This window comes from Poromitra crassiceps, assembly GCF_964638095.1.
Source record: "Poromitra crassiceps genome assembly, chromosome: 6".
NCBI lineage: Eukaryota > Metazoa > Chordata > Actinopteri > Beryciformes > Melamphaidae > Poromitra > Poromitra crassiceps.
In genome coordinates, this window is record NC_139627.1 from 27,894,967 (window position 1) to 27,919,659 (window position 24,693).

Consider the following 24,693-nt stretch of genomic DNA (forward strand, 5'->3'; position numbering starts at 1 on the left):
ATGGATGGATGGATGGAGATTGAAATAGGGTTGGGCAATAGTTTCCATTTTCATATCGTCCAATCGTGGTTGCTCAAGATCACCGGGGAGCAGGCAACCCCTGCCAGAAGAACATCTGCAGGCATCCTGACCTCTGCCAGAGACTGGCAGTTGTTGGTGGACCTTGAACAGCAGCTGAAGTTCCCCAGCCACATTGCAGTCACCACCCTGCGACCAGACATCGTCCTTGTGTCCGAGTCCACCAAACAAGCCGTGCTGCTGGAATTGACAGTCCCGTGGGAAGACCGCCTGGAAGAAGCCTTTGAGAGGAAGCTCTCCAAGTATGCGGGACTGGCCAGCGACTGTCAGCAAGCTGGATGGAGGGCGAGGTGCCTCCCAGTGGAAGTGGGCTGCAGAGGCTTCGCAGCCCGCTCTTTGGCCAGAGCCTTCAGTAGTTTAGGGATCGAGGGAGAGAGAAAGAGGAGAGCCATCCGCAGTACCACCGAAGCGGCAGAGAGGGCCTCAAGATGGCTGTGGCTCAAGAGAGGAGAACCTTGGAGTCATGGTAGCTAGCTAGCCATCTGGACACGAGCCAGGGTTTACCCCCGGCTGGGTCACCTGGAGGAGGGTGTATAATGTTGAAAGACCCGAAACACCCGTTGATCCCAGGAACATTACTGATGACGTGTCCAGAGGCATCAGCAGATGTATGTACACAACCGATAGTCGATCCAATCAACATAATCTATTAATTGGCCGTCATTAAAAAATATATATGATAATGAGACCTATTCCTATTTAATGGCATTAAAAATGTGAAAAACAATCAATCATAATATCATTGAATACAGCCTACAGAAGAACAAACATACATTATGCATTTTTAAGAGAAAAGATGAACAGAGACACCGACCATGCGTTCTGAAGCCGCCTCTTGGTGAAACTCTGCATGACTGGTTTTTTTCTGCACTCTACTTTTTCTTTTTTCATTTTGGATGATTTAACACCGGCTGTAAGGTAATGTAACCGAGCGTTTAGGCTTTGTACTCTTCGAAGAAAGTAACATCAAGGAGGCTGGAGTAAAGTTGGAAAGAGATGTCATCAGATTTATTCACAGCGTGTGCAATGACGGCCGCAGAGGCAGAGAGAAATGGAGAGAACGTCAAGAAGCCGGCACATAAACACAACCGCTTCCCTTTCTAGCCTTAAAAATAAAAGCCTGCAGTGCTCTGTAACTGCGTAGGCGTTTACAAAATAAACTTAAATCACTCATAGCCTTAACACATTCACTGCCAGACGTTTTTTTTTTACTGTAGGTAGGTTGTGCCAGAGGGTTTTTTTGAGGATTCTGGCTCATCTTTCAAGACCCGAGGATTCTTTTCTGCTAAGATTTTGTGAACACACAATATCTCAAAAGAACTAATAGAATGTGTGCTTTCTCTGTCTAAAAGAGTTAGTTTGTAGAGTTAGTAGTTATGTAAGCATTAGCAGTTGAATACAGCATGGTTTCAGCGTCAGAATTTTTTTTCAGAGATAAACGGCTTTTTGTGAAATTCGATAGAACAGTCACTTTAACCATTCATTTTTGGCATCAGTAAGACGTCAGACATCTAAACAATAGTTTTGAACAGTAATTTCCTCCATAACAGCAGGAAACCCCCCTCTGCTTCCAACTCCTCCCTCCGTGGGCGTTCTTGTTGGCTGCAGCGGCCGTGTCACAAGCTTGTCACCAGTCTCACTGCTTTGCTGCTGCTGCTGCCTGTCTGCGCGGCCGCTGTTTGAGGAAGTCTGGATGGACTCGCTCGCTTCTTGGAGTTTTGGTTGAGAGCTTTGAAGAAGCTTTTGCGATTCTGGTCATATTTATGCTGCCTGTTTCAAAGTGTGTTCCACCTGTAATCTATTATGCAAATTTGCAATCCCGCATCGCCAGCAATCAGCGCGAAAACGAAAGCGTTTTCACCAAATCCATTTTCATGAGAATGGCTGCTTTTTGCTTGCCTTCCTCTAGTCAGGAGAGCACTGTCGCCACTTAGCTGGTCGGTAAAATAGATTATACACATTCTCTTCCTCCAATATTGGTATAGGAGACGTAAAAGGGGTTGATCGATGTCCCACCGTCAAAAAAAAAAAAAAAAAATTTAAGCCGAGATATCTCGTCTTTGGCACTCAACGGTTGGATCCTGTAAGCCGAGATATCTCGTCATTGGCACTCAACGTGTTAACTATGGGGAACCTCCATAAAATAGTTTACACTTGTATTTGAATTTGAAATGTCTATTTTTAAAACAGGGACAGTGTACAAGAACATTAACCTAGAGCCATATGAAATCCGTTTTAATTTTTTCCAAATTCCATTTTATTTTTTCCTGAATTCCGTTTTTTCCGTTTTAATTGTTCTGAATTCTGTGTTTTGCTTTTTACGCTCATTTTACCATCAGAAATAGTGTCTAATATGTGGGGATGAATAAATGTCCACAATTTAATAAGATATAACAATCAGTTTACACAACAATGCACCATTTTTAACAAGTGATTCAAGTCAGAAATACAGTAGATGACTGTACAAAACATTCTATATAATTTTTATGTTTCTGAAGTGTTTTTAAGCTTCTCATTGTGTGCTTCAAGTAAAGAAAAAACAACTGTGAACAAAACTTACTTCAAACAACAGAAAATGCTTCAAATACTATTTTATTTTGAAAGTTATAACAGGAAGTGGTGGTGTTTATCTTTGCTAACTTGAACGTCTTAACGTGAGTAATACTCACGGAGTATTAGAGCAAGAAGAAATTGTGTAAAAACGGCATGTGTCAACTGAATAAGAAGACACAGCCACAATTGAAACTTTTCCAGCTTCATCATGTGCAAAAGTGGATATTTCGTCTTTCATTCCCTGTTGCCATCTAGACTACGGTCGGAAGGCTTTGACTGAAGGCAAGTAACATCAACAACACTTCACGCACACTTCAGACAGGGTTCTTTCTGCACGTTGTCCGAAGCTGGAATGCTTGGAATGCGCTTGTTAATGCGCTCGTTAAAGTTACGTTACGTTACTGCATAGTCCACTGAGGGCAGTCAGCTGTGTGTTTGGAAGAGAGTGAGAGATGCTTGTGGGTGACATCACCTTATTAACATTATATATTGAATTTCAGCCCAATTATGGCAAATTCTGCAGTATTCCACGTTTTACAGTAGATTCCATTTTTATTGGTCAATTCCGCGATTCCGTCCGCGATTCCGTTAACGCGGATTTCATATGGCTCTACATTAACCCTATAAAATAGGGAGAGATGCGTCATACCAGGTTATAGCAGAAATGCCATTTTCCACCCGTAGTCCCTGGGCAGGTAAAATACTACAAGCTTAAAACAGTAGGAAAATAGATGTGTATCAAAATACTTGTGATGTTGAGATTACATATGGAGTGAAACTAGTCTGTAAAGCATTACTCAAAATCAATATTAAGGTTAACGTTATACTAAGGGTTTTATTTTGAAAGCCTGCTGCACAAGACCTACTTTAACATTCTGGCTGACTTGACAGCAGTGAAGTTCGCTGAGGAGAGGAGAAGACAGTGAGACAGGAGAGGAGCTGCTGTAATGCATGGCTTACCCCCCACCCTACTCGTGCTGATTAACAGGGCTCTGTGGGTGGACATGCGCCCCCAGAATCATCTCTAAGTGCACAGTAGGGCGCAGATTCTAAATATTTGTATAACATCTTAAGATATAGTAAATTACCGTAGTTAAAATCGCCTTAATATCAGTAGAGGAAAAACCAATCGGCGATCATCCCTTCAATCGCCAATATACTGCGGTGTATTTGCTCCCTTTAAATACCCCCCCCCCCCCCCCTTTAAATATATAACTATTCATTTTATATGTATCTATACTGTATTTTGTATAGTCCCTGTGCCTTCACTTGTTGTCCTCCTGCATCTACCAGTGTAGGAATTATATTTGTAGGAATGATATCATTGATTAATAGTGTGGGCTGCTTTGACTTTACCTCACCCACTATTAGTGGTTTTTCTTTTTGTGCTGGTTTCTAACTGTGGTTTCTCTTTTCTGCAGACCTTTGGTGACCTTTTGTGTCGCCCAGGCTGCTTTTGACTTACTCCCTTGTGGTGAATGTGTGACCTTTTGAGAAAAACCTAGCTTAATAATAACCAGTTTTTAAACTTTATTTAGCCTTGAGGCCTACCTTGTCTCCTATTATATGTTTGGGGATTTGTTTATCCTCATTCTTAAATGTATTATTATTGATTCTTTTTTCTAATATTATGCTTATATATATATTTCTACATTGTTCTGATCTGATTTACCGTATTGTATAGATCTGATTGTTCTGGGTTTGTACTTCAGAATTGTGTATATGGTCATTTTCTTTGCAGCGAAGCCTTTAGCACTCAATACTTATATTTAGACACATAATGTTTAAACTAATTGGTCTATCTGTCTCTTGATTGCCATCAGTGTTTTCACCTGCTCTCTGTTCTCTCCACCAATGGGATTGAGTCCTCTACTGTATATGAGTGTTCCTCCTCCTTCCTGCTTTCATTCTGACGAAGATCCTTGGGATCGAAACGTAATAAATTGACCAGGAGCCTTAAAATCCAGTGTGCGGACTCTATTTGTTTTTCTTAAAATGACAGAGAAACAGCACATACACATACAGTACTAACCATCTTACCTGACATGTGGCTTGACACAGCTTAGGTTAGCCTGTCATGTTGGCTCTGCTCCACAGGTTCATGGCCCCAGTGGTTCCAGAGGTCAGCAGGGACAAAGTAGCCTGACAACAGTTCACCGTAACCTGCTGGAGCAACAGAAGAGTTTGCTTTTAAAGGGATATGCCAACATTTTTGGAGATTCGCCTATTTTCCATATTCCTGTCTTTTGCCGAATATTAAATGTAGAATGTGGATGCCTTTATCATCACTGTGACTGTGCGTGCAGTACAAACAGCAGAAACACCACTAACTGCTAATAGCTTAGCACTACAATGGCAGTATGGTACAACTGCCTAATATCCCCGTTCAGTTGCCCAAAATACACATTCCAACAGCACCAGAAACACTCACATGTACATGTTGTGACTCGTGTACTCACCACGTAATTAAATAATAATCCATTCCAAAGTTACGTGAAACTGTCATTTTCGAAGTAAATCCACACACCGAGAACTAACAAAGAGTAATCGAACTAACAATGAGTAACCAAGTTACTTCCTTGTTGGCCATGAGGCACATGCGTTGTACTGACTGCACACAGCCATGCCTTTTGATGCAAAAAGCTCAGTGCAACTGACCACTGAGGTATGAAATAAATTCCCCATGTGGACTGGATTCCATAATTAATTATTTAAAGTGTGACACTTCTGCATGAACCAAAGCCAAATATAATCTATCTATCAAATTACACATGAAAATTAAGCTTGCTAAATGTAGGCTACTTTTCCAGGGTCATCATGGGTACAGTTTGGCAGAAGGCAGTCTTTAGACAAACCTTCAACAGGGAAATTCAAGTCACATGCACACCATAAGAACACCAGTAAGATGAGTTCAAAGTTTGGCAGCAGACTGCTATGCAGGTAACACTGCAACCTTAATCAAAACAAGACAGTTGTCAAAGGTTGGTAACTGAACAGTACCAAATATTTTTGTTACAATCGCAGATAAATTCATTTCCATCTCTAACCCACACTCAGCACCTGCAAGCTGTTTGCCAGAAGACGATGACGACGAAGAACACTCAAACAAACAGCGCTGATGTTCACATTAGACTTTAGCAACTTTATGCGCTATTTTTAAGTGCCCACAAAATTGTGTAAATGCTCCAACTTTTTAGACAGTGGGGGCAAAAGTTGTCAGATCCCCCCCTACACTGGTCCTAGTAGTTTGCACTAAGCAAAATGCCACACACTAAAAAACGAGCCCTCTCCTCTCTGTGCAAGTCAAATGTATTGAGTGAGTTCATATCATATCTGAATCATATTATTTGCAAAAATGACTGTCCATGCATACTTGATGAGAATGTCAATTCAGCTGCCTAGTTATCCAATTATTGATGGGATTTGTTTTATTTGGAGAAAAATCAACCATCTACAGGCCTTTGATCAAGGAGATTATTCTATTAATAATTTGCCATTTGAGGTGTAACATTGCTCAAGAAAACAGTGCGACAGTCAATAACTAACAAGGCTTCCTTGTTAGTTTCATTGACTGTACTGTACAACAGCATAAACACAGTTTTTAAACAGGGAATCCTGACATCATGCATCAAAACTATAGAGATCAACATCATAAACAAAAGCTATGAAGTTAGGAACACAATCCCCGAAATAAATAGGTAATTTAAATAAGCTAAATAGGATTGGGTCATTAGAGGGCGAGGAAGAAAAGAGAGTTCATATCTTTTTGTTCTGTTTGCTACGATAAAGAGAGGAGTTTAGTGCATATGCCACACTTAAGTGTAAGGCTTTCATATGCCTCTGTCTTTGGCAGTGAACTTTGTCCACCACGCCAAAGTTATCAACTTGTGTCGTGAGGGAATCCAGGAAAGTCATCAATCACTGCAGTGTTGGAGTCAGGTGTCCCCTCTAGCCTGGGAGGCTGTTAACGTTAAGCTAACCTAGCTTGTGAGTGCAACACAGAATATCGTAGTTTCGGTGACCTTGCTTGCAAAATGCCAGACTGGTTTCCTAACTTAATGCCAGTGATGTTCTTGAAGTTGAAGTCATCATCTCGCAGCAGACAGACTACACACTTGCTATCTGCAGCTGTTTACATTCAGGAAAACAACAATAAACGCATTCCAATGCGCGCCGACTTAGCAAGCTTATTGGTATTGCTGCTAGGATAACTAACGTTAGCAGGTATAACAGTCACCGACAGTTTACACATATCTGACCGCCCTAACTATAGTGCTGTTATGCTTTAAAATGTAGACATTTTGCTGTCATCTCCGCGCATCTGTCATGAGTTACTCACCTCTCTGCAGGATTCAGCAGGCAGTTGATGATGCACTGATTTCCACAGCTAACGTTCCCTGCTACAGTAGCTTCTTGTTAAGATTCGCTAGCGGAACATAGGTCTTGTTAGAAGGTAGCGTTAGCTAACGGCTAGCTGCTAGTTAATTCCGAATTCCAGTGTCAGTACAGCAGTCGAATGAAAGCAAGTTGACTGCAATCATTGAGAGAAGCTATGCCATAAACCACTCCTTCGTTCGGTCTGCCACGCAGCCTGCTATCTAGGGATAAACATCACATTTGGTGATTTCACAACCACTCTTTTTCAGCCAGCGGCCATCTTTGACTCATCTGACACACGCCCACACGCAAGGGACGCTACGCCCTCTCTGCACCGCTCCTGTCCTGTCAGCTGCTGCTAGAGGACACTGCTGTGCTGTGCTGTTCTGTTCTACCTGACCTGTGTGTGTAGTAGCCTACTTGTTTACCTGGTCAGGACAGGTGCGTGTATGACTCGAGGGCCATCGTGAGTGCAATTTCCGGCAGACTATAAACCTACAGTAGCCTATCTGAAGCCTGTTGATGCACCTTGATCCCAACACACTATATTCATGTTACTGTTCATTTTACTGACTGGACATAATGCACTGCTCTTTATTATTATTACTATCACTCACGCTGCTGTATAAGAAAATATATAGGCCCCTACCTCACATATTTCACTCTTTTTACTAAATGGTAGGCTACTTGATAAGGATTGTAGGACAAGGCACATATTTGCAACACTTTATTGTATATAGGCTACTGTAGGCTACATAACTTCTATTTTATTGTTTTATGGTATATTTCTATGCCTTATAATGTTTCAATGTTTATATTTTTCCCTACCTGAGTGTGAGCAACTGTACCATGACTCAGTTCCACGGGGATAAAGTTATTCTGATTCAGATTTTAATTTTAATTTGGATCATGGGCTGAAAAACCTTTAGAAGTTGAGACCGATAAATCACACTTCCCTCAATAAGGTTCATTCTGTTGTTTGTACCTCTGCCAGGTAGTGTGGTGGTGGATGACCTCCAAGGATTTATAGGGGAAGGAAAAATCCCCAGAGGATACAGGGCATCTGTTGTGGTTCCCAGCCATGGTGACCAGCATCACCAGGCGATGCTCAGGTAGACTTTGTTTGTTGTTAGGTGAACCAAGCAATGCTGCCGGATACAAGTTAAGAGGCAGGCAGTTGGACTTTGCTATCTATGTCATCTATATCCAAGCAAGTACAACTCTGACGTAGAAGGGAGCACTTGATCAAAGGCAAAGGCCAACTTCACTTAGGAAAAAATGTATTAGTGGAAACCCCAAAGGAGCATGGATAAAACAGGTAATAGATTCCAAAATAACCGATGGCAGAGGCTGTTCAGGTGGCGTCAGATGCAGAAGCTGAACGAGGATGGAGAAGACAAGAAGGAAGAGGACAAGAGGGAAGAGGGGAATGTTGACAACAACCCTCATGAAGTGAAGCTCAAACTGGGGTGAGTCATTACTGATTGAGTTAGACATTTTTTGCAAGGATGAGAAAATAGCATTCAATATCTTCAGCTCATTGGAAGAACATTTCATTGATAAGGATTGTACATTACATTTGAAAATAGATGTACATGCACATGTGCATACAAATAAGTAAAATGCAACAATGCAGATTATTTGTGTTTGATGCCTCATTCCATTTGTCCCGGGAACTGGGGATTTCACGGTTCAAAGGTCATGAATGCCCCCTGTGACGTCACCTGCTCTCAGATTTCCTCTGCCAAACTCGGGGAAGCCTCCCAGCCCCAACCTCAAAATCCAAGATGGCAGCTCCGCGCTTCAATAGGAGTTAAAGTTGTAGCAAATACGGTTTATTAGCACTTCTGTCTTAGTTGTGTCTGATTAAAGCAGTCATCACAGTACTACTGGCTAACTTCTCTCTGTGGACACGTTGCTACAGTGTTTGTATACCGCAAAATGTGTTGTTTATCAACTGTTATTCCTACAGTAAGCCTGGCTAACACTGGCTGCTTTCCCGAAAGTTTAAATGGAATGCAGTGAACTCTGGCGTGACGTCACTCAATGGGGATATTCCTACTTTCCAATATAAAAGGAATGGCCCATGAGTATGCACATTCCTCATGTTTGATTGTTTTACATAGCCACTAATTTTCTGCCCTTAATTCTCTTTCACTCATTTTCTTCCCATTCTCCAAGTCACCATTTCCTAGCCAGCTGGAATGACTGGGTGATCGATCCATCAGAACAATTCTACTATATATGGCTGCAGGTCATGATCTTTCCCATTTTCTACAACTGGGTGATTATCATCTGCAGGTAGGCTATATGCATGGATGAATAATTAATAAGTCTCATATTGTACAATTTATTTAACTGACAACTTCTTCCATGTTTATAATAAGAAATGATTGTTTCAACAACACTGAAACGTGTGTTTTACATGCTGTCCTCTGCTTTTAAATGGAATTGTTGATTGTTGATTCAGCTATTAATTATGTCTCCCAATAGGACATGCTTCAATTCAATTGAGGTGACCTACCTAGCTGTGTGGCTTACATTGGACTATCTCTCTGACCTCATGTATGTGGCTGACATGATCATCAGAGTGCGCACTGGTAGGCTCAATGTTTTGCTCCAGTTACCTTTGATTCAGACTTTGCAATAGAATAGAGTAGAATACAATACAATATAATATAATAGGACAATCATGGTATCAGTCAGAAGGTTGTGGGTTTGATTCCCATCTCAAGACTCTAAATTGCCCATGCGAGTGGCTGTATTATCTGTGTTAGCCCTGTGATGATGCAGGTGTGCTGTGTGCCACAGCATCACTCAAATAATATGTGCATTATTAAGACAATCGAAGCAGACTTTTAAAAGTAATGCAAAAGTTACTATCCATAGTAACGGTTTACTTTTATTATGCAGTAATTTGTAAAGTAATTAAATTAGGCTACTTTTTGAGACAAGTAATTATAATTTATTAAACATTTTCTGTAACTTCTCCAACACTGTTAAAGTGTCCCCTAATCCAAACTGTTACCAAACCTTTTTGTCCAAACCTGTATTCTAGTCTATAATAATTCTGAATCATATATTTTGAAGTGAGTACATGACAGTGTGGGAGATGTGCACATTGTGAGCTTTGATAATCCTTTGCTGCCCTCTGCAGGTTATATAGAGCAGGGCATCCTGATCAAGGACAGAGCGCAGCTGAAGAAGTATTACCTGCGTTCCTCTCGTTTCTTATGGGACCTGGCTGCCCTGCTGCCCACCGACTTCCTGTACCTTTTCCTTGGCATCCACACTCCTCTGGTAAGGGTCAACCGTTTCCTGCGTACGCCACGACTCGGTGAGGCCCTGGACCGCATGGAGACACGGACTTCCTACCCCAACACCTTCCGCATCTCCAAGCTCATGCTCTACATCTTTGTGTTGATCCACTGGAATGCCTGTCTCTACTTTGCGCTGTCCAACTACATCGGCTTCGGAGCAGACCGCTGGGTCTACCCCAACATCACCAACCCCGTGTTCGCCTCCATGCGTCGCCAGTACTTCTACTGCTTTTGGTTCTCTGCCCAAATCTTCACTACAGTGGGTGACACACCCCTGCCGGACAGGGAAGAAGAGTACTTGTTCATGATTGCAGACCTGCTCATTACCGTGCTGGTGTTTGCATCCATTGTGGGCAATGTTGGCAATGTCATCACTAGCCTGAGGGACCGTGATAATGTCTTCTTCCCTAACCATGAGCTGGTGAGTTGGTGAGGAAGAATAGATAGACATGACATTGTGAAAGGGTAGATAGACAGAGATGGGACTCGAGTCACATGGCTTGGATTCAAGTCAGTCTCAAGTCACCACTTTTTGACTTGATGCATGAAGAGAAGACTTGAGACTTGACTTGATTTGGGTTCTGGTGACTTGGGACTTGACTTTGATGACTTGAAAAGGTTTCTTGACAAAAGCACTTGTCTTTCTGTAAATGACTTGGATTGAAAGTGATGAGATTCGTTCCACCAGATGACTGAATTGAAATTCTGTTTTCTCAATTTGTGTGAAATGATTTAATTTATAGTAGTTGAAACTTGATGATGCTCTGACCAAGTTTTTATCATATTAAAACTATTGATATTGATGATACTGGACTCTTGATTTATCGTTTATCGTGACTTGCTGTTCTATGTTAACACCAGACTATGACATCAATGACATGGACTTGACTTGGACTTAGTCATTTACATTTAGACTTGGGACTTGACTTGAGACTTGTGGCTCAAGTCTAATTTAATTTGCCCTCTGGGGTTTATGTATTTGTTCTTCTTTTTGCTATTTCAGGTGAAGGCCTACCTGCAAAGCCGTAAAATCAGCAACGAACTTCGCAAGCGTGTCAACAACTGGTACCAGCATCTCCACATCAACAGGAAGATCACACGCGAGAACGAGATCCTGCAGCAGCTGCCTCTCCAGCTGCAGACAGAGATCGCCGTCAGCGTCCACCTGCCCACACTCTCCAAGGTCACCATCTTCCAGAACTGTGAGAAGAGCCTGCTAGAGGAGCTGGTGCTCAAACTCACACCTACGGTAAAAGAAAGGGTCAAAAAGGGCTCATTGAATCCACAAGTCTCAGCCTTCCAGTCATACCCAATTTATGCAATTCCAATACTGTTTAGGGACCCCAGTATGCAGAAATATTCTAATAGAATAGGTGAAAATAACACATTCATACTGCATGCCAAAAAAGCGGCATGGTTTTTTACATGTCTGTAAAGGGGAGATTTATGGGTACCCATAGAACCCATTCTCATTCAGATATCTTGAGGTGAGAGGTCAAGGGACCCCTTTGAAAATGGCCATGCCAGTTTTTCCCTTGCTAAAATTGTGCCTAACTTTGCAGCATTATTTAGCGCCCTTCCCAGCAACCTAGCATGACATCAGTGAGTGCGTTTACATGCACACAATAAACTGATAACTGTGAATAATCAGTTTATGGCAATAATCAGATTTCTGCGTTTACATGACCATTTGAATAATCAGGTAACTCAGAAATCCGCTAATAAACAATTTATTGGTGTGCATGTAAACGCACTCAGTGGTACCAATGGATGCCTTAGGTGCTCTCTACTTGTCTGCCATCCCTCTCATTTGACAGGTGTACAGTCCAGGAGAGTACGTCTGCAAGAAGGGAGATGTGGGCCATGAAATGTACATCATCAAAGAGGGAACACTTGCAGTCGTAGCAGATGATGGGGTCACACAGTTTGCTGTGCTGAGTGAGGGGAATTACTTTGGGGAGATTAGCATCCTCAATATCAAAGGTATACTGAAGTACTCAGTCAATACTGCATACTGTGATATTGTCATGTGTTCACCCATACAGTATTTATGCAGGTAGTGAATGCTTTGATCAATAACGATAATATCAAGGCTCATGTCTAGGTAGCTTCGACGCGAGACTCAGCCTTGAAGGCTGAGTCTCGCGTCGAGGCTCATGTCTAGGGGTTAACTAGCACCAGTGACACCGTAACATGTAACAAGCTGTCATCAAATGAGAGACATTAGCTCACCTGGCTAGTTGTCTTGTTGTAGCTCAGGCGATGCATCTGCATCTCTCGAACAGCTCTGGTGGTGCGTGAGGGCTCCGTGATGATATTCCCTCAGTCAGCCAGCTGCATCAAGCCATGGGCTCACTACTCTCACTCATTCAGATAAACCTTCTGACAATCAGTTTAAACTGCTCCAGGAGCATTAAGTCCATCAGCTGCTGAACAATATACTGGAGAAGTCAACAATCAGCCAAACAGCATACTTTTTATGTATTTGCTACCTATGACCCCCCAAAAAACGAATCGCAATCTGACGCAGTAGTCTCGCATAGCAGACCTATTTCCACACTTCATTTTAGCCTTGTGCCAAGAGACATTGGAGACAGTAGTGCAGTAACTTGAAGTTACTTGGATTAGTAACTGTAATATAATTACTGTTTTGGAAATTGTAATCCCTTACATTACTTGGGAAAGTAATACAATTACAATAACTAAGTTACTGGCCAACACTGCCTGTGAGACAGATGTCAGATTGATGTATTTACTATTACTGTATTAAAATTAAAATGTGAGTAATAATAAAGAAAAATGTGGTGTCCCCAAACTTTTTGTATATGAAAACACAGATTATTAATTAAAATACATGTAGTAAATGATCAAATGTCTCGTTTTATAGGCAATAAATCAGGCAACCGTCGCACTGCCAACATCCAAAGCATCGGGTACTCTGACCTCTTCAGCTTGTCAAAGGAGGACCTGACAGACGTGCTGTGTGAGTTCCCCGCGGCCAAACGCCATCTGGAGGAGAAAGGCAGACAGATCCTCATCAAGATGGGCCAGCTGGAGGAGACCGGGGAGGGGGACGGGGAGGTGGGGGAGCCAGAGAAAATGGAGACTAAGGTGAGCAGGCTGGAGAGCAACTTGGATGCCCTGCAAACCAAACTAGCCCGGCTCATGATGGAGATTGAGTCCAGCAACCACAAGCTGTTGGCCAGGGTGGAGCAGCTTGAGTTGGAGTTGGAGGCACTGGAGAATCAACCGCCAGGGAAGGAAGGTGGAGAAGTTGGAGAAGGAGAGGTGGAGAGAGGTGAAGGGGTAGGAGGGGAGGTTGAGGAGGAACGAGAGGAGGCAGAGGGAGAGGAAGAGAGTACTAAAAGTTCCAATGAGGACAAAAAAAGTCAGGATGTGGAAAGAAGAGTGGTGAAAGGAAACGGATGTGAGGCGGAGGACTTGGGCGAAGGAAAAGAGAAAAGAGGGGACGATCAAGAAAAAAACCAAGAGAAAGGCGTTGCCAGACCTGGTGAAGACGGTGACATACCTGGTGAAGGCAATGACAGACCTGGTGAAGGGGACAGAGTTGAGATTGAAAATGAATGTGAGAAAGAAGAAGTTAGTGGAGAGAAAGAATGAGATCATGATGAGCGGAAAAATAACAGACAAAAAGAGGGATGGGGGAGAAGGTTAAATGGAGGAAATAAACATGAAAGATTAACATTAGTGACACAAAGAATACAACTGAAATAAGGTCTTCAATTGCCTGTATGCAGTTTTATTCATTAAAAAAAGTATTAAAAACTTGAACACTCATTATACCCTAGATGGTAGCAAATACCAAAGTACTGTATATCTGCATGGTTACCTCACCCACATCCCATCACATAGGCCAGTGGTTCTCAACCTTTTTAAGCCGTGCCCCCCAAAAAACTTTCGGCTGGGATTCGTGAACCCCCCCTCCCGCCGCTACCCAACCCAACGCAGTGCGCACGCATTCACACACTGATTTCACTCACTCACTGAAAACGTTTTTATAGTTTATACAGCTTTATAATACATTAAACCATTAGCATGGGAGATTTAATCATGGGAGGTTTTCTTTCTGCTTTGACAATACATCCTGCGACCCCCCAAAATAATCTCGCAACCCCCTGGTGGGCCCCGACCCCCAGGTTGAGAACCACTGACATAGGCTACTGTACACACATAATATATGCCAAAAGGCAACAATGGGGGGTGAAACTGTTTGTTGTTTATTTTGTATGGCTTTATTTCAGTAGCAGGATCTGTTGTTTAAAGTTCACTCAAAAATGTAAATGTAGTTATTATCTACTCACCCCATGCTGATTGACAGCAAAACACCATTCTCCTAAAAACAATTGAAGTGAGTGGTGACCAACTTTCAAGCATAAAAAAACAAACCCTCCATACTGCTCACTTGGCGTAATCCAAGTCGTATCGAAGTTGACTTGAAAAGACATCGTATAATTACATATTTTCAAGTCAACTTAGCATCTCAGGGCTTCTGGAGATTACACCAGATCAATACTATGGAGGCATTGTATGTTTTTGTATTATTTTTCTTTCTTTTTTTACATTTGAAAGTTGGTCACCATTCACTTCAATTGTTTAGGAGAATTCTGCAATGGTGTTTTGCAGAGATGCTCACAAGCCATTTTTTGCAAGTCCAAGTCAAGTCTCAAGTCTTTGAGGGGCAAGTCCAAGTGAAGTCTCAAGTCTTTGGTCACAAGTCCAAGTCAAGTCTCAAGTCTCTTATGGATGAGCGTTCTATTATCTGCTGCATGCAATCCGGTCTGCTTAACACTGCATAGCTAAAACTAAGGGATTCAAAGCATGTACTGTATTATCCTCACTCCTTATCTATTAGCATACAGTGTGCAGTTGATTGGATGACATCAGTAGATATTTCCTTAATGTTAATGCACCAAAAAAATACAAATAAAAAATAAAGATTGTTCACAAGTACCAAACCTCAAGTCCAAGTCAAGTCTCAAGTCTTTGAAGGACGAGTCTCAAGTCAAGTCTCAAGTCACTGTGTGGGTGACTTAAGTGCGACTCAAGTCCAAGTCCCAAGTCCAAGTCCCCATCTCTGGTGTTTTGCTGTGAGACACCACACATGTTTAGTGAACTAAATCGGCATGGGGGTGAGTAGATAATGACTGATTTTTCATTTTTGGGTGAACTTATCCTTTCATGTTCACCAACGTGTTAAATGCAACTTTTCATTCAAATGAATGGGAAGTAAAAATCTGTGTGTGTGCGTGTGTGTGTGTGTGTGTGTGTGTGTGTGTGTGTGTGTGTGTGTGTGTGTGTGTGTGTGTGTGTGTGTGTGTGTGTGTGTGTGTGTGTGTGTGTGTGTGTGTGTGTGTGTACATACATGTATATAGACCATAGATATAGACACAGTATATAAACAGCTGTGAACTGTGTAATTGCAATCAAAAATAATATACATACTGTAAGAGTAGGTTCAGTCAACTTAAAAATAAAATGTGTATAATAACAACTGCTTATTGTAACTACATTGCAATCAAATATATATACATACACCCTAAGTAAGGTAAAGTTAACTCTCTCTCTCACCCCCCCCCCCCCCACACACACACACACAACCCCCCCCCGCCCACACAACCCCCCCCCCCCCCCCCCCATATCTTTTATTGGAAAAAAATATGTTTTCTTCCAACTGATTTTAACATCAATATTCAACTCATGCAAATAGCATCAACTGTTTGCTCGGGCTATGCAGCAAAATAGGTATCCTTTCCCTTTAATGACGCACAGTTTACGTGCTTCATGAAGGTGTTCCAGGAAGTGCAGGGGGGGACACAGGCCCCATCGATTCAACACAACTGCATACATAAGCACTTACTAATAACAACGTTCAATTTGGATGTCATTTTCATGGGGGGCTACCGCTAACACACATGGAGTCACAAGAAGAGAAACCAATCATTTATACCATGGAAAACAAGCCGATTGTGACATGTGAGTGTTTCTTCGTGAGGAGACGTTGCAGTCTTATTTTTGTCAGTCTTGACACTGACAGCTAGCTCAGCTAAGCTAGCTGGTAAGATGATAGCAGCTAGCTCTGGCACACTGCGCTTGAGTGAGGCATTGGGTACTTAATTTTCAGCTTGTTTCATTAGACAGCGCTGCAATACCAGCATATTTTAATAGTGCGCAAAATACATAATTGTAAACGTTTCAATACAGAAAACTGTATCAGCAAGCTAGGTAGCTACATTGGCTATCAGGCCTGTGTCCCTACTACGTCACGGCTAGTTGGTGCAGTTTGGGCTACCTGTTCGCACCACGCAGGAATTCACCTTGCTGGACAGCCTGGACAGTGGACAGTGCTCCTGCTAACAGCACAGACAATGGTCGCCAGTCACTATTATGTTTGAGCAGGAGTTAGTCTACCCATTCTGTATAATCCTTGGATGACGTCTAGTGGAAGCTTCTTAGAAGGGTTATTTTAAGAATTGGCCCTGACGGTGGGGGCCAGCTTCGACTACAGGCTACTCCATTTTTAGCATTGAGTGGTCAGTACGGGTCAAGAGAGGTACCCCAGCACAGGAGTGGATAGAGGCTCTGTCAGGTCACAATATGGGCATCTCTAACGTTAATAGTTTTAGCCTAAGCATAAGCAATGGAGTTTATTGTCCGATGCAGTGTGCCATAATCCTCTATCAGTAGTTCCGAAAGTGGGGTCCAGGGACCCCTAGGGGTCTCTGAACGTTCCAAGGTCCTCAGCAAAATGAGTAGCAGTGCACTATTATTTCACCCATAAAGCATTTAGTGCAATGAGAGAATGTATGAGGTTGACTGTTAGATCAGACCTACCACTGACTGCAGTCGACAGTTAATGCAGATCAATACTCAATCTAAATCAAAACCAGCAGCAACAAATCTTTTCAGAGGTGGTTGCTTGGGACAAAATCTTATACATGTATAAAGTTGGGCAGCAGCGGCCTGATCCATTTCTATTTTGGGCTTCCTGACATGAAAATGTTTTTGCTTGTCCAGGCTACATAGGTTATAGATTGATTCAGCATGTAAAGCAAGGCAATAGGAATAATAAACCCATGTTTTGCAGGCCCACGCAGTGCAAAGTCTCTGTTAAATGTTATCTAGCTTCGAGTTGTGGCTACTAGGGTTAGTGTGTTAAGTGAAATGTACTAAAGATAATTACCATATTACAGCTTAGCAGCATGTGACATGCAGCAAAACAGACAACACAGAAACCTTAGCAGCCTCAAGCAGCGAAACCTCTACTATTAGTCTTCAAGGGATTCATGAGTGCATGTTTTGCAACCTTTGTTTGGCAGTTACATTATATGTTTATTTAGGCCTATGATACCATGATTTAATTTGATACAACAACAATACTCCTACTAGCATGACTTGATTTTACCAGGGACACTTTGGTTTAGGTGAGTACACATTACCTGCTTTTAATAGCACTGGACTTGACCCTGGACTTGACCAGGAATCCTAGAAGAGCTGTGGTGAGGGCATGTAGGTCTGTCAGTCATGGATGGTTCTGGTAACATCAATGGAGAGTAGGCGTGTAATGGTTTTTCGGTTTGCATCGCAGTTTTGGGGTTATGTTTCGGCTCAGTTCTGTACACTGTATCTAGTGCATGGGAGGGGTTATAATTGCAAATTCCAATTGTATGTATTTACAAAATCTTAAGTTTGCCTTTGTGAAAACATTTTTCACTGAAAATTACATTTTGGACTTTTCACTGTAAACACCCCAAGGCTTTGGCTATTGCTCTGAGCTCACACACACAGCGATTGCTCTGTGCTGTGCAAAGTTGTTTTGGTCCTTCTGGCTCTCTTCCTACTCTGCTTGTGCTGCCAGTGAATGCAGAGTGATGTCAGACTCTTCTGCAGCACACACCACGACAAACAATATCGGCACGGGCACCAGCCACAAAATCAAAATATAAACTGTTTCAACTTGACAACATAAACATTCGGAATTTACCCTAGTTTATTTCCTGTTGCTGTGTTTTCTAATAAAGTAGCTGACAGGAAATAAGCTAGGTTTCAAGAGTTTTTTTTAGAAAAGCATTTCTCTCCTAATGGAGAGTGGACATGTAGCCTGGTTGTCCTATCTGGATGTTGGTCAAAATTTTGGTGAAATGTTTTCGATAGACCTGTGGTAGAATCTGATTAGCCTAAGGCTGGGTTCACACCGGCGACCCAAGCCTTGCCTATGCCTTGCCTTTACCCACGCTTTTAAATAGGCGTCCGTTTTAGTCAACAAGGCTGTGTACACAGGGCGCCTGAGCGTGAACCCTGCATGTACCCACGCCTTGCCTCTGCCTTGCCGATTTTATCGTTTAGGCGTGAGTTCTATTTTCAAGCCGACTAGGCACGTGCAGGCAGGCTTCTTCTGTCAAGCCATGAAAGAAAAACGCGACAATATCCGTGGGAAATGGCAAAGTCAACTGAATTTCAAAATAAAATGGAGTTACTACAACAGTGTTTAGCAGAGAGAGAGAGATTGACGGGTGGCTATCACGTGGGGCTTTCTCCCTGTCTGCAAACAAATCTTCATGAGAGAGAATAGCGACCGAAGAAGCATGATGGACAATGTTGTTGTGCCAGCACATATTCTTGCAAGATCACCTCTCTAAAATGTCCGACTATAGTCAGACCTGGTTATACATATCCAGCATCAATAGAACATTAAATATATCAGATTTATTTTACCTACCCTAACCCTACCCATGATAATTCGGGACCACACGTGAAAAAATACAGTCGGGAGAGAGGAGAGGCGCTTGTGACTGGGCTCAGGTTCAGCGTGGAATAGGCGTCCAGTGTGATCGCAAAAGCGTGTAATAGGTTCACGCCCAGCTCAAGGTCTGCAGGCGTAGGTGTGGGTTGAGGCAAGGCAAGGCATAGGTTCTCTGTGTGAACTAAGCGTAAGAGCATCCTGATCACATGACCTCACATCCTGATCACGTGACCTCACATTCTGTTTACAGTAGATCCAGTCTGGACTTCCAGCCGGCCACATCGATTTCAGTGTGGCGGGATTACTTTCCTTGATAGACAAACTCCTTCTGTTCTAGTTTAATTGTTGTTACTGAGTCTATTTCTCCAGTAACTCCACTTACGGCTGTGTTTACTAACGGCCGGGACACACATCTTGCGTGTGCATGGCGTGTGCGTGTGCGTGGCGTGCTTGCTGCGGCGGGCACGCCCGCGGCATCCACACAGGCAGCGTGGCTGGTGCGTGCAGCTGCTGCCTGTCTGCCAACTATCTTCCTATAGAGTTTACCTTTTATTAAATTTGCTATAAACAATACAATGATGATTTTAACTGAAGATCGCTTGGGCTCACTTCAGAATCGAGGCAGTATGATTTGTGTGTGTGTGTGTGTGTCTGTGTGTGTGTGGTGGGGAGGGGAGGAACGAAGCCACGTTGTGGTTTTCAGAGGGCAGGAGAACTGCAGCTGTGAGCTCAGCTCATCCTCTCGTCTCAAATCAAAACGAGCCTTGATTGGCTGTGGCTGCCCCTGTAAACTATCATTTTAATGTCTTTTTGTGTCTATTTGTGTAGAGACACGCTAGAGACACGCGCGCTGTAAAAGGAAAAAATAGGCTTCGCTTCTATTCTCTAGATGACGCGCGTCTCACGCTCGCAAGACACGTGCTTGAGACGCGCGTCTGATGCCGGTGGTGTGGCTGCTGTAACCTGTTAACATGGGCGCCGAAATGAAAATGACACGCAGACGCCACGCAGACGCACAGCACACGCAAGATGTGTGTTCCGGCTGAACGTTAACGTTACTGCTCGTTGCTTTGGGAGATGCCATTGGTGTTTTGCCAGCGGAGTCTGATTCGCCCGGTTAAATCATCAACTACGACACCGTCCCTGATTGGCCTGGTTACTTTGTAATTTCAGGAAACCAACGTGGGTGGCTGGAAGTCCAGACTGAATGTGAGGTTGCTTGATCAGGATGGTTTTAACCATGTTAGAATCTGATCATCTCAAGCTGATTTCATGCTCACTTCTCTAATAGCAATAAGAAACGCGGTAATAAGATTTTGACCGTGGGGGCGGTTGGGAGTTTAGACTAACGACGAGCCACCAAAATCTGGCTGTAACATCCAGACCCATGAATACTACGCAATCTAATGTTACAACAGGACGTACGTTTTTCAGAGTATTTCATCATTCTTGGAATTTTATCTGTGTGTGTTTTTCGACTTGACAAGTGGAGTACGGTCTGACCAGGCATCACTAACATGTTACATGTTAATGCGCACAACATTATTGACATGATATGTCCTTGCGGATGTGTTTATTGCATGCCTTCATATCACAATGACAATAAATAAAACCATATCATACAGCCCTACTGTACATTTGCCCCAAATGTTTGCCATCAGAGGCACCTCTGCTGAACACACTGTATATCCCCTCCTTATCGGGCAAGGGACCGCTGAGACCATTACAGACTCACCTTTGTGCCAAGGTCATAAGTTCTTGCTGTTACTCTTTGTTACATGTGACTGCTTCATTCCAATATCTGAAGACAATTTCTACTACTGAAGTTGACATGGCTTTCTACAGTACGTGTCACGCACTTACTGATCTTCTCTTGCCTCTCACCATTGCCCTTTTCTCACAGGTGCTGGAGACCAGGGCTTGTTCACGTCTCTCTATACCCCACTGGCCCAACAGCTTCCCAGGGAGCCAATGGAATGGAGGAGGTGAGTAGTGAGTACTGTGTACTGTACGGCTAAATCATGTCAATCACCATCAATACTATGGACGTAGCTACCGCCATGTCACCCGTTGGTTTTTGGACTCGCGTTTTGAAGCCTAGGAATAATGGAGTCAGGATCCTGATATGAACAAGAAGAACATTTCATTCTGAAGTAATAAGAACTGTACAGTACAACTGTGTTTAGAGACCAGAGCCACTTTGCCTTCTGTGATGATTTATTATATTAATAGAGATATCATATTAGACGACATCAGATGTTTGTAGCATTTCAAGGCTACAATCCTGTCAACCCCCACAGAGGTATCCTCGTGGTCATTTTGTGCTATAGGGCAGTAAAGGATCATACCCATCACATCTTAAGCACCATGTATTTGCTTGTATAATAAGAGACTACTTTCTTTCATCCACAGGACTTATGGCCGGGCGCCAAAAATGATTCACCTCGAGGCTAATTTTGTCCAATTTAAAGAGGAGCTCCTCCCCAAAGAGGGCAACAAAGCTCTTCTCACCTTCCCCTTCCTCCACATCTACTGGACTGATTGCTGTGTGAGTAGCTTTAAAGTTCTGTGTGTGTTCACATTTCCTGGTTTTACAGGCTACATTAGTACCGTACATTATAGTAATTTTCTAAACTTACCAGACTGTTCTAGCTGTTCTATTATTTGTCTTTACCCACTTAGTCATTATGTCCACATTAGTGATGATTATTTATCAAAAATCTCTGTGTAAATATTTAGTGAAAGCACCAATAGTCATCCCTACAATATTGTCCCAATATCAATATCAAGATATTTCTACAGAGATATGATTTTTTTTGTCTATATCGCCCAGCAGACAATGTAATTATGCATGAAGACTTATAGAAGTATGAAGTTCCCATGAATGACATAAATGATGAGTTTTACAGATTGATGTCTCAAATCGTCCTCATACTATTTTGACACATTCTTTGTCTATTCAAATTAATAAAACAGAATATTGGACATGGTATTCAAAGAGATACAGGGGTCCAAAGATGCACGCTCCAAAATGGCTGCCCTCTCAGGGATGCAAAAGTTTTATCTGAGTGTATCTCATTACATAAATGAAATGATAGCTGCTCCGCAGTGGGTGGTGAGTTGGGCTGGGCATTTTGAGGAGCAAGAGGAAGAAGATGACTTAGAAGAATAGGAGGAAGACAAATGAGAAATAAATGAGGGTCCATCACTAGAACTTTCCCGACCAAAAATATACAACACACCACTATCACTGCAGGTGTTGTATTTGTAGATACACTCACTGCCATCACAGTATAGTCATTTTGTGTCAAATCCTTTTGATGGAAGTGCTACCATACTGAACTGGCACTCACTCATTCTATTTCATTCCAATCTCAGTGGATTTCTAGTGCTTGAGCCTTAGGGAAAATATTCTCAAGTCATCTAGGCCAGTGATTCCAAAACTGTGGTCCGGGGACCACTGGTGGTCCACGAGGCTCCACCTGGTGGTACTCAAGAGCCTCGCTGACTGCCATCAGCCTATCAGCAAATAAGATGTTTATCTGTTTATGTGTTGGTTATTTGCGGTCTGACTTGCAACAGTAGCCTATTAGTATTTAGCCATTCTGATGCCTATTGTATGGTTAAATCAGTGATTTTGTTTTATGGAGAGAAAAAACAGTTTGTAGCCACAGTGGTAAGTGGTACTTGAGAAATGTGGTTTGGTGCATGTGGTACATGGTCTGAAAAGTTTGGGAACCTCTGATAGGCTATACCATTCCCTCTTGTGCACAGTTGAAGTATATAACACTTTATTCCCCAAAAGAATGCCTACATGAGATGAGTGCATCTTCTTAACTATACTGATAATAATTTTACTTAAGCTTGATCGTGATTAACCAAAGAACATTCAAAAAATGGTTATTCAGAATTTCAAGTTCCGTTCAAAGGGGTATTATTAGCGACAACAACAGCAGTACATGCATGCCTTACTTATTTCATCTACAACCTAACAACCTAAAGTGCCTGAGCAGCACTTCTGCTCTGTTAGAGAAGTAGGAGAAGGCAGATGGGAGTAGAACAGGAAGGCCAGCAGGAAGCTGGTGTAGGCACTGATATAGTAGGTTTGGCATGGGAAGCCATTTAGTTTAAGGAAGTGCTGTCTGTCACAACTCGTGACCTACATGGATAACATTTCCCAACTGCCGTGGCATTTGTGGGTGTGGGAGAAGTGGGCCTGCTCAATGATCGGAGGCTTTTCTGTTGGTTGGTTTTTGGTTTGTTGTTGATTTGGTTTGGGATAGTTACTCACAACTACTTGTCTAGTACTACTACTACTACTTGTCAGCCATCTACATCTACAGAATGCATGCAAAACATCCATTAAATCTGAGGCATTCAAGATTCAAGATTCCGAAATATGAATAGCTGTGCATATTGAATGGCAACTGATGTTTTGCTCTGGTCTAGTATTTTGTGGGAGTAGTTTTTACAGTAATTTGATGCTGTGAGTTTGAGCAGTAACTGGAGAGCTGCTGTGATTTCACAGGTCGTATAAACTTCTCACTGTATCTAAATCAAGTCCCTGTCGGGGATATACAGTGCCTTGCAAAAAATATTCGACCCCTTGACTGTGCTATTAACTTTTATTTGGCATTTCTTTCATTCTGTCAAAGAGAAAGCTAAATGAAAGAAGTGTATGTGAATGTGTACAATTAAATTAGCAAAGACATTTTGCACAAGTATTCAACCCCTTTGCTTCATTGGGGCTGATTTGCTACAGGAGCTATGATGTGAAACATTTGGAAAACACTTTCTTCATTAGGTTGAAATTTGTCTTCCTTGCTAAAAAAGATGAGAATGGGTCTTTTACCTAGACTTAGGGTATAGAATACTTACATGTATCATGAGATATATTCTTAATTTATGGATGGAGACTCAAAGTCACAATGAAACAGCATTTTGCTGGTCTCTTGCTTCTGCAATTCAATGTATTTCTGGCTGAAACAGCATGTTGGGGTGGGACATAACATAGGGAGGTGCTGTTAAAACCTTGATTCACAACAATGACATAACCTTGATCTGTCACAAATTCTGATTCTTCAAAATGAATACATCCCAGACACCAAGACAACTGTTGTGCTGGGGCTGAACACCCCAAAAATTTTATTATTGGTTGGAATGTTTATGTATGCTAATTGGTATGTCAAGAAATATAATTCCCAGGAAGTAAAAGTAGTGAGGTTTCATACCAAATTTCAATCAGAAGGCTGCCATATTTGCATAACCTGATCAGCCCGTGACGTCAGTCAAGTTTAAGTATGACATCAGTTATGACGTCAGTTCATCCTAGTACATAGCGAGGGTTCTACGTCACCTCCCTCTCTGGCTGGATCATAGCAGCAGCTGGCATCACGGCTGTTCATCATCCCCTCTGAAGCTGTCATTTCGCCCCACCCACCTCCCCAGTCCACCACCAACGAGTCTTGACTCCCAAAGAATTCCCCACGGGGGGGATTCTCTATCCTAGCCTGTTCAGATGCCCTCCTCTCACCTCAAGAGGAGCGCCACCTGACAAGGGAGTCATATGCCAAAGTAGTTGCCATGCTTGCCTTTTGCTAAATA

The 24,693-nt window shown here is 42.4% G+C and overlaps 2 protein-coding genes across 5 annotated transcripts in view; both read left to right on the forward strand.

Annotated features, from left to right (window-relative positions):
* cnga4 (cyclic nucleotide gated channel subunit alpha 4) lies at positions 1-13,949 on the forward strand (the record flags this gene model as incomplete). Its single annotated transcript, XM_083638180.1, has 9 exons — positions 1-544; positions 8,003-8,120; positions 8,367-8,477; positions 9,190-9,309; positions 9,502-9,608; positions 10,166-10,749; positions 11,332-11,577; positions 12,146-12,311; positions 13,216-13,949. The coding sequence occupies 9 exons, from the start codon at positions 1-3 to the stop codon at positions 13,947-13,949; spliced, it is 2,730 nt and encodes a 909-aa protein (XP_083494306.1).
* A 2,277-nt stretch (positions 13,950-16,226) lies between these two features.
* Positions 16,227-24,693, forward strand: part of trappc10 (trafficking protein particle complex subunit 10) — a 32,531-nt gene continuing 24,064 nt past the window's right edge. For all 4 annotated transcript variants that reach the window (XM_083638355.1, XM_083638356.1, XM_083638357.1 and 1 more), the window contains exons 1-3: positions 16,227-16,322; positions 20,993-21,074; positions 21,502-21,637. In XM_083638355.1, the coding sequence (XP_083494481.1) occupies positions 16,262-16,322; positions 20,993-21,074; positions 21,502-21,637 (279 nt within the window). In that variant the 5' untranslated portion in view covers positions 16,227-16,261. The remainder of the gene's footprint in view (positions 16,323-20,992; positions 21,075-21,501; positions 21,638-24,693) is intronic.